General features: G+C 39.0%; 1 protein-coding gene across 1 annotated transcript in view; it reads left to right on the plus strand.

Moving 5' to 3' along the window:
- The first annotated feature begins 326 nt into the window (after nt 1-326).
- The window catches only part of LOC108504091 (chromodomain Y-like protein), an 82,640-nt gene continuing 66,841 nt past the window's right edge, over nt 327-16,125 (plus strand). The window contains exon 1 of the mRNA XM_017828715.1: nt 327-518. Coding sequence (XP_017684204.1) covers nt 495-518 — 24 coding nt within the window. The 5' untranslated portion in view covers nt 327-494. The remainder of the gene's footprint in view (nt 519-16,125) is intronic.

A 16,125-nucleotide genomic window follows, 5' to 3' on the forward strand; every position in this document is an offset into this window, starting at 1 on the left:
GGGCCAGGGCGTGCGCGGGGGCGCGCGTTGTGTGTGTGCGCGGGGGCGCGCGTTGTGCGTGCGCGCCGGGCTGTGCGAGGGCGAGCGGGGAGAGCGAGCGAGTTGCGCAGCTGCCGTGCGCGCACCCCCCCCGCCGCCGCCGCCGCCGCCGCCGCCGCCGCCGCCGCCAGCAGCAGCAGCAGCAGCAGCGGCAGCAGCAGCAGCACCAGCAGTAGCACCTCACTGGCATTTAACGAGCGGAGCTGCTAGTTGCGCTGGAGAGAGACGCGCAGGGAGGAGGAGGAAGAAGAAGAAGAAGAGGAGGAGGAGGAAAAGGAGGAGGAGGAGGAGGGGGGAAAGAGGAGGAGGAGGGAGAGGGAGGAGGAGAAGAAGAAGAAAAAGAAGAAGAAGAAGACGAGGAGGCAGAAGGGGAGGAGGAGGCCAAACGGACACCAACTGAAACAAAAGTATTTCCAAACCAGCACCCAACTCCACCTTGTGAGGGCTCCCCCAGCATGGCTTCCGAGGAACTCTACGAGGTAAGAGCCCCCGATCCCCGCCGGCCCTGCCCCCGGCCCCGCCGGCCACCGCACCCCACCCCACCCCGCTCGGGAGCCTTTTTGTTGCTCCCCGGGAGCGCCGCCGGGCTTGTCACCCACTCTTGCGGCGGGTGCTGCCCCTTCGCGCTGGGCCCGGCGCCTGCGTGTGTGCCCAGCCTGGCCCCCCGCCCCCCCTGCCCTCCCCAGTTTTGCGGGAGGAGGACGGAAATGTGACTGAAAGGAGGAGACGGCAAAGTGTTACCGTGGCCTGCACTGCCCCCCCCGCCCTCCCCCCTCGCTCTCCCCACGTTCACACAACACTTTGAGTCCAGCAGGAGCAGAGGGGGTGCTGGATGGGGCGAGCGGCGCTGACAGCCCCGGCGGCGAGCACGCCGGAGGGCGAGCACGCCGGAGTGCGAGCCCGGCGCTGTGCAAAAATGTGTGCAAAGCCGAGTTATTGCCTCTGTCCGGCCCAGGGGGGGTTTGGGGCGGGGGGGGGAGGGCTGAGGGTCTCTCCTCTTGGGTTTGTGTCTGTACCAAGGTCCCGTGCCACCATCGTGTCCCTTGGCCGTGCAGCAAGCTGCGGCGATGCAAAATATTAAAATTTAAACTCGGCTCTTCGTGCTCCAACCATACGGTTGAGGTTGCAAGGGAAGCCCCAAAAAGATTGAAAGTTAAGGCTCTGACACGCCATCCCTCACTCGTCGCTCGGGAGGTGGTCAGGGGGTGTGCTGACGGGAGAGGAAGGTTTTGGGGTGAAGAACGGAGCGAGGTGACAGCCTAACTTTGAATTTCCTGTCTTATGTGTGGCAATTTCACATCCTTGCCCTTGATTGAAAAGCATCATGGTTCTCTTGGATTGAACTTCCTTGTTTTTATTTTTACAAGAAGTCATCCCTGGGAGTGAAAAGCTGTTGTTGTTTTGGAACCGTTCTTGCCTTTTAGGTAAAGAAGTGGCCACTCAAAACCAAAAATGGTCTTATCTTGTAGTTAATATGCATCGAGGCAGTGATCTATTAAAAAAAAATATATATCCAGAGGCTGGAATTCTAAGGTCAAAGAGAGAACAGACAGCCTTCAGGACACTTGACAGAAGATGTCTTACTGTACTGTTGGTGCACATGTATCTCTCGTTAATGGAGTTACATGCCAGTGAAAGGTGCCCCTGGTGGGCTTATGTTCGAAGCAAGTTGACTGCCAAGCAGAGGTGCTGAACTGATAGACTAGAAAGAAGACTGAAGGCCTGTATTCCCAAGACAGATAAATCATAGTTAATTGCTTTGGCAAGTTTCCCCATCCTCATAATGTGGCTTAAGCCGATCTTGAAGGGATCATCCCTGGAAGTAGGAGAGAAATTTAGAGACCACTCTGCATCCGAAGGGATTGCCAAAAACTTGCTTTGACTTTGGAAAAACTTCTGTTGGGTTTGTGGAGTTTGGCCCATAGACTCTGATGTGACCAGTACTTGCTCTTAGTGTGTTGCTGTGTTTGATCAAAGATGGACAATAGGATATTGGTTTCAACAGGCATAAAGAAATGACCAGAATGCTCTATTTGCTGGGCATTGGACTGAAGTTGAGTGAGCATTGTGCATGACTCTTCTTGATTGTCTTAAGTTGTTTTCAAAATGTTGACTTGTATGAAAGTCTCAGTCGTCTGTCGAGCATGGCCGTCCTCACTTGGCATGTGGTGTGTGATGGCTATTGGGCAAAATCCTCTTTTGCAAACCACCTGAAGAGATAAACTACTTCTTTAATTTTAAAAATGAGACACGTTCTTGAATCGTGTAAGTGCAAAGTTTGATTGAGATGCCGAAGTTGTTAATGCTTTTGGACTAGGATGTGGTCAAGGTGTCTTTTTTTTCTAGATTGCTCGTTTTTGACAAGTTTTGTCTTATGATGAATTTTCTAGCCATGTTTGAAAAATCATAAAATAATAAATAATTCAAATGTAGTGAGCACTAATTTGGGAAGGACATAGCTGCAGGTTAATAATGTGAAATGTTAACTATTTAGTAATTTAAACTGTTATGTGAACTGCCCAGGGTATTGACTGGGTCTTTATTTCTGTTTCATGACTATTTTCTTTATAGTTCATGCCATACAATAGTCTTTGAATCTGGTGTTTGAAATCCAGTGCCATTTGTTATGTTTTTCCTTCTGAATCTGGATCTGGTGTCTTGATCAAAAAAAATGTATAATCTATTTGCAATTATTAGTCTAAGTATGAATGCCAGCTCCTCCTGCTGATATGTGTCATGGTTCTTCCAAAATACAAATAAAACTTCCTCTTATAAAAAAAATGAAGGTAAGTTTTTTGGTTTTGGGGTGTTTTTTTAAGGATTCATTTGTTTGTGGGATTATTTTTACTCTGGATATCATCTCTGGAGAGAGGGAGCTGATCTCTATGTAGGCCAGTGATTTGGAATTCAAAGATCGAGCCCTTGAAATATATGAACAGGCTGGAAGGATGACTGTTGGTCTGACTGTATATCCTCTATGCTGTTTGTTCCTGGGCTGTATATCCTCCATGTCATGTGTTCCTGAGCACACAGGAGAGGTTGTGGTAATGACTACCTGCCTTTTTTTTTTTTTTTTTTTGAGAGGGTAGAAGATCTGAAGAAAATATGGAACTTTATTGAGAAAAATTATAAGAGACTCTTTTTTCTATATGGAAAATGAAACAATTGGTAATGTTTCCAGCCTATGAGGCCTATGAGGCGAATAGCATAGTTTTTCTGTTTGTAAGTTTGATTCTTCAAGTGACAATTTGTTTCTTAGTGAGGTGGACAGACATGGAGAAACTGGTGAACAAGATAGGTAAACATAAGAAAAGGTGCCATTGTATTTGGATTTCCACAAGTTTTTTCAATAGGGATTGACATCTTAGGGCATCTCTCTTCGTATCTGTGTTGCTGTGGTTTCTGGAAAGTCCTTTGTACATCCCTTTGGGTGAATAGGAGGGCTACTTTCTTTTTCACTGTGACAACTTTCGTTTAGTGTCTGTTTCCCACCAGTTGAAATTGTGTTGATTATTCTCCTTATCTTCTCTGGAGTAATTAGAAGTAGGGTATCCACCTCATTTAGAAGGTTATTTTGAAAGCAAACTATATTTGCTCTCACTGCAGTCAAATCCCTTGACCTCCTTTGGCAAAGTCTTGTAGTGATGTCTGGGATTGAAGTCATTCTGAGTTGTGGTTGGCATGACAAGTTTGTTTGATGAAATGTGGAAATGATTCCATACAAGTGCTCTCCAGGACAACTGTGTGTTGGCCAGAAGGTCAGACGTACCAAATGGCATCTGGTAGACAACTAGTAACTCTGTGCTGTGTTTCGAAGAGTCTCTTTCTCATAAAATTTATTAACTTTTTTTTGTATTAGATGTGGTGGAAATGTATCAAAGTTCTCTGTCTGTGGGCATTGTATCTAGTTAAAGTGCCAAGTGTTTCTATCTTTCCTCTGAGGATTACTGGTACAGGTGATGGTATAAATGGCCCATTGGTTTAATTTATGTAACCATAGTTTGGCTTGGGCCATGATTGCTAGTCATATCACAACATTTTTACTGGGTTTTACCAGAAGTAAGCAAAACAGTTTGTGTGAACTTTGCAAGTACACCTATGCATTGATGCCTGTTCCATGAAAATATTACAGGTTAACATAACTTGAAGTCCTGTAGTTCAAAATTACACATTTTTGTATGTTTTATGTAACGGAAAATGTCTTTTTTTTTTTTTTTTAATTCTTCAAGTGTCTTGCAAAATACATATGCATTTTTTTCATCCTGGTGTCTGGTATTCTCAAGGTGATTCTTCACTTCCAATGATGATTCAGTATTTTTGGTTTTATTTTTAGAACTAAGGCCTTTGACATTAAATTATACAGATACAGCGAAATTACAAACTGAAAGAAATTTAAGGAGCAACTGCCTGAAGTTCTATGGCCTTGCACTAAGCTATATGTCAGGTTTAATCACCTAATAAGTAAGACCCAAAGACACGTATTCCAAGAAAATTTAAATTTTGTGTATACGGTAGCGGCCACAAGTCAAAAAAAGTGGTCCTGTGGGCTGTTCTTCATCTACTAGGCTAGTTTTTTAAATAATAGAGTGTAGAAAATTGGAGGAGAAATGCTGTCATTTTGCTGAAAATTTGATACTGCATGGGAGTTACCCACTTAAACCCAGCTTTTCTCTCACAGCCCTAGTAACACTGCAGCAATCGAACCTTCATGTTTTGTGTGCGTTTACTGGGAAGTTTAAACATTTGTTTTGCTTAAGTTAACTGAAAGGGTAAATCCATTATCTATGGTACACAACTTGGAGTTTGTTGTAATTTCTTATAGCTATTTGATGAAAAATTGCTATTAACAGCAAATTAGAATTGGCTGTTTGGGCAATAGCTGGTTTTTTTCCTCATTGAAATGGTTTTTTTTTAATTCAACCTGTCTTGCAGGAAGTCCAAATTGTCTTGGGATCTGTCTTCTGCTGCTTGTCTCTGATGTGCTGATTCCCAAGATCTTGGTTAAAGATCTTGTTCATAAAGGAGGTCTTATAGTCATTGAGATGTAATGCCTGAGTTTTTGCAATTTTATTTTGACAAGTGGTGCAAATGTTACTGCTTGTTTCAGGCAAGGTAAAAGACTAAGACTTGCTTGACTGACCCTACCCAACTAAACAAGACTAGGAATTTACATTAGACCTGTTTGTATTGCTTTCACCCCTTAGGAACTATACATCTGACTTAAAATAGAATTGAGGATTAGCTGTTCTTCCCCCATTGGTGACTTTCACTTCTTTAAACCAGATCACGAATGCAAGAGCACTGCAGAAATGGAGCCATCGTATTTAGTGCAAGAAGCTTGACTTTTCCATGTCCCTTGCCAGGCTGCTTTTCGCCAGCTTGAGTTAACCCCAGAGCTCTGGACAAAATTGAGAAGGTCTGGTGCCCTGTCTTCTGCTGCTGCCACAGGGGGAATGCCTGAGCTCCCCCTGGGATTTCCTCCAGTGTGCTCTGCCCTCTGCAGTGCCACTGGCCTGGCAAGGCTCTAGGCTGCTCCCAGAGTGAGTTCAAACACACGTGTGCAAAGGAATGAACTTCTGCCTGTATCTTGTGTAGAACTGCAAGTGGTTCACAGATAGAGATGTTTTAGCAGTTTTTATGCATGAAACTCATTTGTACCTACATGTACAAAATAGGTATATTGAGAAAATACATGTTTTTAATTTTTTTCTGTGTAACTTACTTTGAATTGCCCATGTCCATCACAGAAAAAAAAAGATGGGAGGCAGAGGAGGTGGGAAACGGGGAGAGATGCACCATCCATAAAGCATGTAAAGCTCGGATAATTCTTACCTTCACAGTCCCTTGCTTTTACTGTGATTTAATTTCTTGAGTTTTTTGGTCAATCAGAGATTTACTGCTGTGGTGCCGGTTACATTTAGAGTTACAGAATAATTACTTCCAACTTGCAAGACTACTATCACAGAAGGTTTCTTGCACTATGCTGATGTTCAGTAGCTCTTGAATGAGGATGAATTATCGGACACAAAGGACTTAATGAGACACACCACAGCCCCTTGTTCCTCAGGAAAGTTGGCATAGCTGGAACAGCATCAGTGGTGCTGTGTCCCTTTCAGCCTTCTCAGTAGGTGCAGCTTCATTTCTTCCTGACTGCTGCAGCATTTCTGACCTGTGCCAAAGTGGTAGAAAAAACAATTTACTAACAGTTATGCTTTCATCTTATTCAACCAGAATGACTTCTTAAATATGTGATAACTGGATGTGCAGATCTGATGGATGTAACAGATATGCAGGCCTGTAATGCCACTCTTATTCTTCTGTAGTAAATTCCAAATCTGCTCTTACTGCGCAGTTTATTGTTTTTATGTATCTGTTGGAGCTCCACAAACTGTGTTTGCGGGGTTAAAAGGGATGCTCAAGTCACTCCCTGTTCATTTCTGTGCCTTTGAGGTTTTTGATGACGTGATAGATAACTTTATTGTTCAAGAAGTACAGGCTTGATTATTTTTTTTAATCTTAGAGTAAAACATTTATAATTTACATATTAAACATACCATGTGCTTTCTCTGACAGTCTATTGTTAGACTAGAAAATACTTTAAAAGTTCTGTATTTTTCATTTTCAATTGTATTTTCCAAAGCTGTGATATCCTTCTTAGAAGAGCTTTTATTTTTCTAATTTTTGATGGACTTTTAATATTTACACACAAGAATTTTGTGTTCTTTGAAACCCTTTCTTTGAACCTCTCTCTGTATTACTTAGAGGAAAAGAAAATTAGCATGTTACCAGCTTAGTACACTATTAAGGGAAGAATATACTGTTTTCATAAACATCCTCAGAAGATTTACGTGTGTCCCTTAATGGTGACCTGTGGTAGATATTTTTCAAGGCACCTATGAATATATATGAATACATAGAATGGATATGGATTAAAAACCATTTTTAAATCATAGATTTCCATTTTTAAATTATTTTGAAGCCACTTTGGTAGCATTAGCTGCAAAATAAAGCAACTATTTTCTAATTATCTTTTAACTGTCTATTAGTTATATTTAATAATGAAACTACTGTAACATAGTTTTGTTGTGATTCCTTAGTGAGGCTTCACATTTTGTAATCACAGTACATAAAATAAATTAGTATAGCTCTGATCAAATCTTCCTTCTTGGCCGTGTTATGTCTGAGGGTTTGTTTGTTTCATTTCTTTTGTGGGGAAAGATAAGGTATGTGTTTTAAGTGGCCTAACCACATTTGTAGTTGTGCCTTTCTAACTCTTCTGCCCCCACAGTTTCTGAAGGTTTCACTCCTTTTAAGGAAATTAGGTGTTAATGCTCAGTCTGATTGTCATAGTAGCACCTGAAAAATCAACATCCAGAGTTTTTTTTTTTAATATCCTAGATTGATAGGGAAGGAAGAATACATTTTTTTTTTAAGTGACTTTGTGATTTTAATTTTGCAGAGACATTTAAATACTTCTCTAAGCATCTCCACTTCCTGTAGAATACTGGTTTATGGAAATTTTCTTGGTTTAGGGAATTTGGCTTTAGTCTGAAGATGTCAATTTAAAGCAAGTTGTGGGAAGTATGTTATGATGTATTTATCACAGAAAAATATTAGATGTACATTTTGTAAATATGTATGTAGGGGAACCAGTGGGGTCCATTCTTAAGAGTGTTGAAACGGATATACCTTAACTCCAAAATACTTTCCTGACTGTGATGTGTTGAATGTTCTACTCAGTCAGACGTCTGTAGCTTTTGAAGTTTTTTCCATTAAATGCGTCTGTAGCTTTTGAAGTTTTTTCCATTAAATGCAGTTCTTCAATGAAACATCATCAGGATATTGATAACATTTTTGTTATCAATAACTAGATACATGAGGGATGCAAAGCAATTCAAAGTAAATTTGTGAAAATTAGCTGGATTATAGTTTGGCTAGTTGTTAAATCATGCTAGTTTGTTGTGTTTTGATTTCAACACCGTATTTTCCCCAGTTATATGTGTGTATAAAACATAGCTCCTACTAGTGCAGTGTAACTCTTCCACTTTGCTTTAGTGGTTAGGTTACTCACAAGGTTAAAACTAACAGACCTGGGATTGTATCTAAAACGAAATAATGAGAATGTAAGACTATAGGTTCTTACACAAAAGATCCACCCAGTTCAGCTTCCTGATTCCTATGACAGGTCCATAATGTCTTACTGTAGAGGAAAAAGTGGGAAACGTGACACAGCAATAGTCATTGGGAGCTTTCATGGCTGGTTTTGTTGGGAGAAGGCAGATTTCAGCCTTGGTTATAAAATGCCAGCAGCATGACCTGAGCTGCCCAGCTGTTCATAGCCCACCTTCGTTCCCTGTGCATATCTGCCAGAGGGTTGCGGCTGCAGGCTCGGGGAAAGGCAGGGGCACATCTGTGGATGGAGCCATTCCGTGCCCATTTCTGTTGATCCTGGCAGGGTGTGGTGTAAGGAGAACGATGTGATTGCCGGGTTGCTCAGTCGTGTTAGCACAATTGTTCCTTGGGCTAAACTTTCATCATTTTCTCTTTGGACAATATTTCTAAACACTCACAGGGGTCTTCTTCAGTTATTGGAGTTTAAGGCATTTGTATAGGTATTTTCTGAGTCATAACCACAGAATACATTGGTGTTACTGAACTCTATTAATTTGTACTTAAATTTTTCAAGAGGAGGTTGTTAGCTTATGTGATCAAACAGAACAGAAACACTAACTCTGTGTGAAACCTAAAAACATCAGCAGTGTACACTCCAGATGCCTGCAGTCTTCAGTGGAGATTTAATGTGCTTAAGGATTCCATCCCAAAAAAAGGTCTAGCTACCAGCTTTGTGTGAGTAGACTCGTAGTCTAGAAAATTTGGAAAGAGGAATATGCCCAGAGAATAAAACAAATTGTCATAGCACTTGTAATAATAATTCTAGGAATTAGTATCATTATTTGAAATTAGTACTGTTTTGTGAGTGTAAGTATAAACCATAGTAGACTGTACTGGAGTAAAATATATAAAATTAGGAAGATTGATGAAAAACTTCTGAAAACAGAAAAAACCTGGTTTTTTCTTCTCTTTAGGCTTTTTGCCATATAGTAACTCTATACCATAACTCTTAGGTGACCACTAATGTTTTCAAGGCTGACACTTTGTTTGGGTCACAGATAAGGACCAAACTTGATCTTGGATTAATAGTGCTTTCTAAGAACAGAGAAACATAAAGTAAAAGGAATTATGTTTGCATCAGACTGAGAATCTTGAGCTTTTGTTCTGTATTTTTCTGTGGAATTAGATCATAAATATAGTTGTTCTATATAGAAATATTCAAAACAACTCAACTGTGAGCATTTCCAGCTAAACAGTTTCTAATGCCTCCTGAAAGGGTTGCTGTACATCTTCCCCAGCTCGCCACCCTCCTTTGCAGCTGAAGGAGTAACTAGATGTCCAAGCATTCCCAAGGGCAACAGAAATGAGTGCAGTTTTAGAGTAGTCAATCAATTTTCACTTCTGATTTTGCAAGGTCAGAAGTTTCAAAGATAAAATTTAAACTGCTGGTGCACATCAGGTTTTTTATAGTATATGTATGTGGCTAGAGAAGGTTAAAGCCCAGCTTACGAGTTGTTTTCAAATATGTTCTTTCCTTTGTGTGGTTCATATGCTTAGTGTTATGTACTTCATGTTTGGATTTGATTGTACAAAAGGGACTGTGTTGAGTGGGAGAGTAAAGGACACTTGATCTCTGTTTGGTTTTAATTTGGAAAAAACTTCCGTAAGACACTGCAATATGGAAGTCTAGGGCAAGTTTATTATCATATGACTTTTGAGAGACATTGACTTCCAGAGAATTAGCATTGGAATAAGCTGTATTTTCACCCAGGTAATCGAGCAATGACGATCAATAACAACAAAGAATTTTTTCCCAGATGCCAATGGCAAATAAGGTAGCTTCCTGTTTCAAAAGTTCCACCAGTGTTTCAGATTCTATTTCACTCGCGTTAGAGACATCTCTCTTCTATCAGGGCAACTCCTTAATTGATTTGTTTTTCCTGTCTCCCACATTGTATTCATCACATCTCCTGAGATTTGTGCTTATTTATTTAAACCACCCAAGAACAAAATATCAAGTTATGAATGAGAAGATGGAAATCACTGTATTTAAGGATGCATCTCTGAGATGTAGCATTGTAGGACTGTTAAAACATGGAAGCTGGTACATCAAGCAGTTGCTGATTTTGACAGCTTATGTTCCATGACTACAGAAACCCAATGGATATAAAGGATTACTACTTCACAAATCTTTAAAACCATACAAAGATGGAATCTTGCTCTTATTTTCATCAGCAGGATACATGTGTGCAGACTGTACCATGCTTCTCTACTTTCTTACCAGTAAAGGTTTAATAACAGGGTTGTCTTTTATTGGATATTTTTAAAATGCGTATTGAGATAAATCATTCAAACACGTTATCTTTAAAACCAATTCTTTACAATGATCAATTTCGATTTTAAGTTCAGTTTTGCCCTGAAACTGGTGCAATGCAGAACAAGCATATTGAATAAAATGGTGTTTTGGAGGTTACCTATGCATGCCATGAAACATGGATTTAGTGAGGATATAGGATGAACACTAGCACATCATGTGGTTTATGTCCCCATGAACGTTAGGTTTTAATCCACTCATAGTGGCAGGTGAAACTGTGCTGTTCATTTATACCTATCCCCATGTTATTTTCCTCCGTTTATCCAGAGAAAATAATTTGCTATGCTCTAATTCTTTGTGCCTTTGGATACTTATGAAAAGGAAGGAATGATGCACAAGTATCAGTCGTTAAATAGCATGTGATATGTTTTTTCAGTACAAGAAGATCTTAGTTAAATGTAATACTGGTATTGGTCTGTAAAATGTGAAGCTGTTTATTGCTGTGTGTTATTTGAATATATTCAGTATTAATTGAATTATTCAGTGCTAAAGTCCTTAGTCAAGTAATTACAACCTAGTTTATTCTAAAGAATTTTGTCCTTCACACTTGAGTGCATATATATATATATATCTAATCAAAGCTATGAAATGTAACAAAACCCATTCATTGCATGCACACAAAATAATTTCTGTATTATGGCATTCTTATTGTCAAAGAAAAATAATATTCTTTGGCTGTGGATATTTTCATAAATAATGGGAATTAATGAGAGTCATCACTCTAACGTATATATCTGTATATATGGGTTTATTATTTCTATTAGTAAAATAATGCTATATTTGGCTTTTTATTTTTTCTTGTGTACACTTGCTTATATTTATGAAGCTTGAACTAAGATGTGACTAAAAGTGATTAATTTGGGAAAAGGGATTTTATATCTTTATATGCTAAATAAAGTCTTAAAGTATACTGAGACATAGTAAATTAGGAGAAGGGGAAGAAGAAAGTGGTGATTGACTGTGGAACCATGTGATAATTTTGTGTTCTGCTTTTCACTAAATGAACGCTCCCTTTCTATTAATTTGTACCTCTTGTCAAACATTTGCATTTTACCTTCCCAATGTCTTTTCAATATCTGTCTCCCTCATTTGCAGTCAAGCCACCAGAAAAATCTTTCTCCATCCAGTTGTTCAGGAAAGGGCACTTTCAGTGTGGATTTAGTTGTCTATTGATTGTAAAGCAAGGATGTTTTCTATTTTTCTGCAAGAATCTGAAACTTGGTTATGTAGTGGAAGAAAGGCCTATCTGTTAAAACTGGTTTATCTTTTGTAGAAAAATGGGTAGGAAGGGGTTGTTGGGGAACAATGGAGGCTCTAATCATTAGGACACCTGAACACTGTCTCAAAAAATGTAATTCTCTCTTTTCTCTGTCACATCTTGCATTGAGCATATCACTCAGACTAAGTATTTCAGAGATGATTGCCAATCATTTGATCATCTCCCTGACAAAGTTTGAATCCCTGAGCCAAAGCACAAGCAAAATAAAGCCTTTTATCTTTTTTGTTTTTCTTTTTTCCCCCAAGTAAATATTGTCAGAACATCTTAGAATTAAGTAGAGCAGGCTAATTGGGTCTTACAGCGAGAAGCCATGCTACAACTACAAGCTACAGACAAGCCTGTCTCCCTTTTCAGTTGGGTTTTGGTTTGGTTTGACTTTGGTGGGGCTAACTGCAGAGGTATTCAACTAGCATGCAGCATTTTTTTTGATGTCCTCAGCAGTCAGTGATGAGAGTCATCCAGAAGGCCATTTAGACCATTTAAGTGAAATTCCTCTAAAAGGTCATCAGACTTGATCCCCTTTCTCTACAAAACGGTACAGAAAGGCTAGTTGGGTTAATTTAGTCAGTTAAGTTAAATATCCTTAAATCTGGCCTCCTAAGCACTGAGGTTTTGTTTCCTTTTTCTACAGTCTTCTGATCCTAATGCTGGATAATACCCAACTTTTCATTCATTACAGATCTTCCCTTGGGACTGTAAACTGTGTTAGTAGGTGAATGTTTTTAAGGGATTGTGCTGTTGAAGTATAAAGAGTTTAAGCACAGCACTATGGTGTTTAGACACCCCACTATGTGGAGCTACTAGACTGTAAGTTAAGGTTTGTTATCTGGGTGATAGTAACTCATGGAGTTATGTTTTTAAATAATAATTGTTGTATTTTACTTCCTTTTACATTAAATCTTCGAAGGTGTTGGGGTGGCAGCACTTTATGATTGACTTCAGCAGGTCCTTGCTCCAATTACTCAGCTGTTCCTTCTGTTGAGCCGTAGCAGCAGCATGGCCATGTGTTAAGAGGATTGGAAAATTGATCTGGCATAATTGAAAACAACCAAACAAAAAACCCTGCCTCGAAAATGTTTATTTGGTTGAAGCAGTTCCTCAATCTGGTTCTGTGCATGGCCATGCATGTGTTTGCCCAGATGATGAAGCAGGTGTGGAAGGTCATTGGAGCTGTTAAGCCTCTGAGTGATGGCCACGAAAGAACAGCCTCAGTGAGCAAGCCCTGAGACCACTGGGAAAAAATTTGTGTATCCTGACAGTGTTTGTGTCAGTTTTTCTCTTAATGTTTCTTTGAATGGCATGATGTTTAACATTTAGGTTTGAAACATACTACACGTTAAGGAAGGAGACTATCTATTCTTTGTCCACTTTCAGCTGTGAGTACTAGGGCTCTCTTCTCTACAAATTAAACAAATTTAGGTGCCGCAGGCCTTGCTTTCCATCACTGCATTCTCCAGCAAACCACTCATTCTTCCTCCTTTCTTTGCACCAACACCGATTTTTGTTGCTGAGTCAAGTGAGTGCTGATTAAGGAAGCTTGCCTAGCTGAAGGTTGCCCGCTGCTTTTGTAGAAATAGTTTTCTGGCAATTTACTGACTGGCTAATGTTGAAATCCAAGAGGTGCCACTTCAAGTGAAGGAACAGGAATATATGGCATATTTGAAGGGAGATAGGAGGAGAAAATGGGTTAGATGTAGGGAGATGGTTGCAGCAGTGACTTAGCTCTGTTAAAAAAAAAAAGAGAATCTGTCAAACTGCATGCTTAATTTGCAGCTGGATCAGCTCGCTGGACAGACTTGCAGTGCGGCTGCACAGCTTCTTGCCCTTGGCTTGAGCTGACTCAGAGCCTGTGTCCCCAGACTCCACCTTGAGGTCATGCAGCACATGCAGGGGTGGGGTGAGGAGAAGATGCTGTGCTGAATGTTTGAGTGACTGGTTACCCTTCTGTTTATTGTGAAAATGGAAAACTCGTGCTTGCAATAAGTTGTGATTCCAGTTACTTCCCGGTGCTGCGTACCTGCTACAGTTCCCTGAATTTTACTTTAAGTATAGCAGTTACAAAGTTTGCTGAAACTTTTTATTACTTTTGCTGTGCCACGGAAGTAATGAAAAGCCTGCAAGGGGGTAAGGTTGTATTTTCCTTGTCCACCATGATGATATTGTAATATGCTCTGAGGCTGTTGTGCAAACCCAATCTGAAGATGCAGGTGATATACAAGTATAGTTAAAAATATAATTTATTTCTAAGGATTCTAGTTATTCACTGAGTGGGCAGTGGGCAGGGAGTGGGATGAGACAGGATGTCTCCTTGTAGTTGAGCTTGCTTTGAGCTGCATTTCATTTAAAATGCTGATATTCATAAAGATTATTTTTAGCCACTCAAATGGAACTAAAGTTCAGAGTAAAAGTGCTGTCAATATCTTTCGGATAGAAAAACTTATGCTTTAATTACTTTTGGTTTCAGTTTCACAAGAGGAGGAGCAAATTATTTTCACTTTGAGTGTGTTTACTTGAAGGTGGGAAAACTGATAAGGAAAGTAAACTGCGTTGCTCTCTAACTCCTTCCAATATGTAAATAAAAACTGGTTAGGAAAGAAAAACATCTACTAATATTAGACTACAAGGCTAGTGCTGTGTTATGGAAGGATTTGGGAACATAGAGATATAGAGTAATTGAGTGAGAATTTAGAAAGCAACTTGAGTACTTTAAGTGCCCCAAACGCAGTGTTCTCAGTTCTCTGTGTGTGTGTAAGCCCCTTATTTTGCTTATATTAAGTAAAAATATTTTGTCAATTATTTAGGTGCAGATAAAACTTAATTAAGAAATTTATTATTTCTAAATGTTAAATATTATTATAAAATACTAGATTATGTATTCAGCATTTAAAAGACAATTTTATTAAAATTATTTCATATATTTATTGCAAATTCAGCGTTTGTATGCAGTTTGAAAACGTAAAATATTGGTAATTTCCGGGGTGTAGCACACAAAAATTAAAATTGCCTGAATGTACATTCAGATGACTCATTGTTTTAACAGTTACAAGTAGCAATAAGTTTAAAAGCTCTACTTTACTCCTAAACCAAGACAGTTTAGTGGCATTGCCAGCCATTGATATTGATTCTTCATTTAGTTTTAAAAAATAACAAACAGCAAATTATTAAATAAATAATTTAAAAGTACAAAACAAGATTACAGTCAGTGTAAAAAATATCTGTTGATCATGGTCTGGAAAGAGTCCAATATATTTAAATCTATTTACTTGCCAACAAAGTATTTAAAACAAACCCCAAACCAAACACCGAATACTCTAGACTGCTTATGTGAAAATTACTAAAGTCAAATAAACTTTCACTATGCCACACTTATTGAGTGCCACACTTTAGTAAGAGCAAAATCAAATTATAAAATTAGGCCATTATTATTGCCCCTTCCGTTTTTCTTCTGTGGTTTGATTCTGACATTGGTTTAACAGTCAACCTGGCCTAGGCACTGGGTTCTTTACATCCAGAAAACAAGGAATAAAATATTGCATTCTGGTTTTGATTTATCACAAGGTAAAAGCAATTAAATAAAGTATATGCTTAAGGGTGCAAAGTTGCCTCAGAAAGTTCTGTAAGGTCTGAATTTTCTTTTTTTAGGGACAGAGGCACATTTTCCTGAGATTTATATGATAGGGGAATCTTTATTTAAATGTCTAGATGCAAAGAAAGCATGCATTGTTATTTCAGAGTGATTACATTAGGTAATTGTTATTAACATTTTCTTGGAGTTACTAATATGTGCAGGTCATTCACCATACTTTTCCTAGAATAAGGAATTCCATTTCTTAAATTTTACTCTTTTGACAAAAATGAAATTAAATATAAGAACACTTCCATGAAAACAATCAGCACTGATAGTTACCATTGCTTGTTTCAATGCTCTATCCAGTATCGGCCTTGCCAATAATGACTTTTGCTAAAGGGATGATTTCCTAGAAATAATATAACACAGATTTTACTGAAATTATAAAGCAAGCAGTTTTGTCTCAAAGTTATATTGCTTAAAAATAAAAGTTACTCAGGCGTTTTGTAATTATTACAATGAAAAGTCATTAGGGATAGATATGAAACTGTCATAGCGTAATAAGGCAGAGATGAATATTCAAATGGATGAAGATTCAGAGAAAATGCCATAAGCAGCAGTGGCTATTAACTGCCACAACAAAAAGACCATCCATAGTAGATTATATAAACACTAATCATAAACCTTCTGTCCATGGGGTTAAGAACCATGTGAAAGTTGTCTTATCTATTGAGAGCAAAAAAATGCCAGTGA

Source organism: Lepidothrix coronata, unplaced genomic scaffold (assembly GCF_001604755.1).
Source record: "Lepidothrix coronata isolate B3197 unplaced genomic scaffold, Lepidothrix_coronata-1.0 Scaffold152, whole genome shotgun sequence".
In the NCBI taxonomy this organism is placed as follows: domain Eukaryota; kingdom Metazoa; phylum Chordata; class Aves; order Passeriformes; family Pipridae; genus Lepidothrix; species Lepidothrix coronata.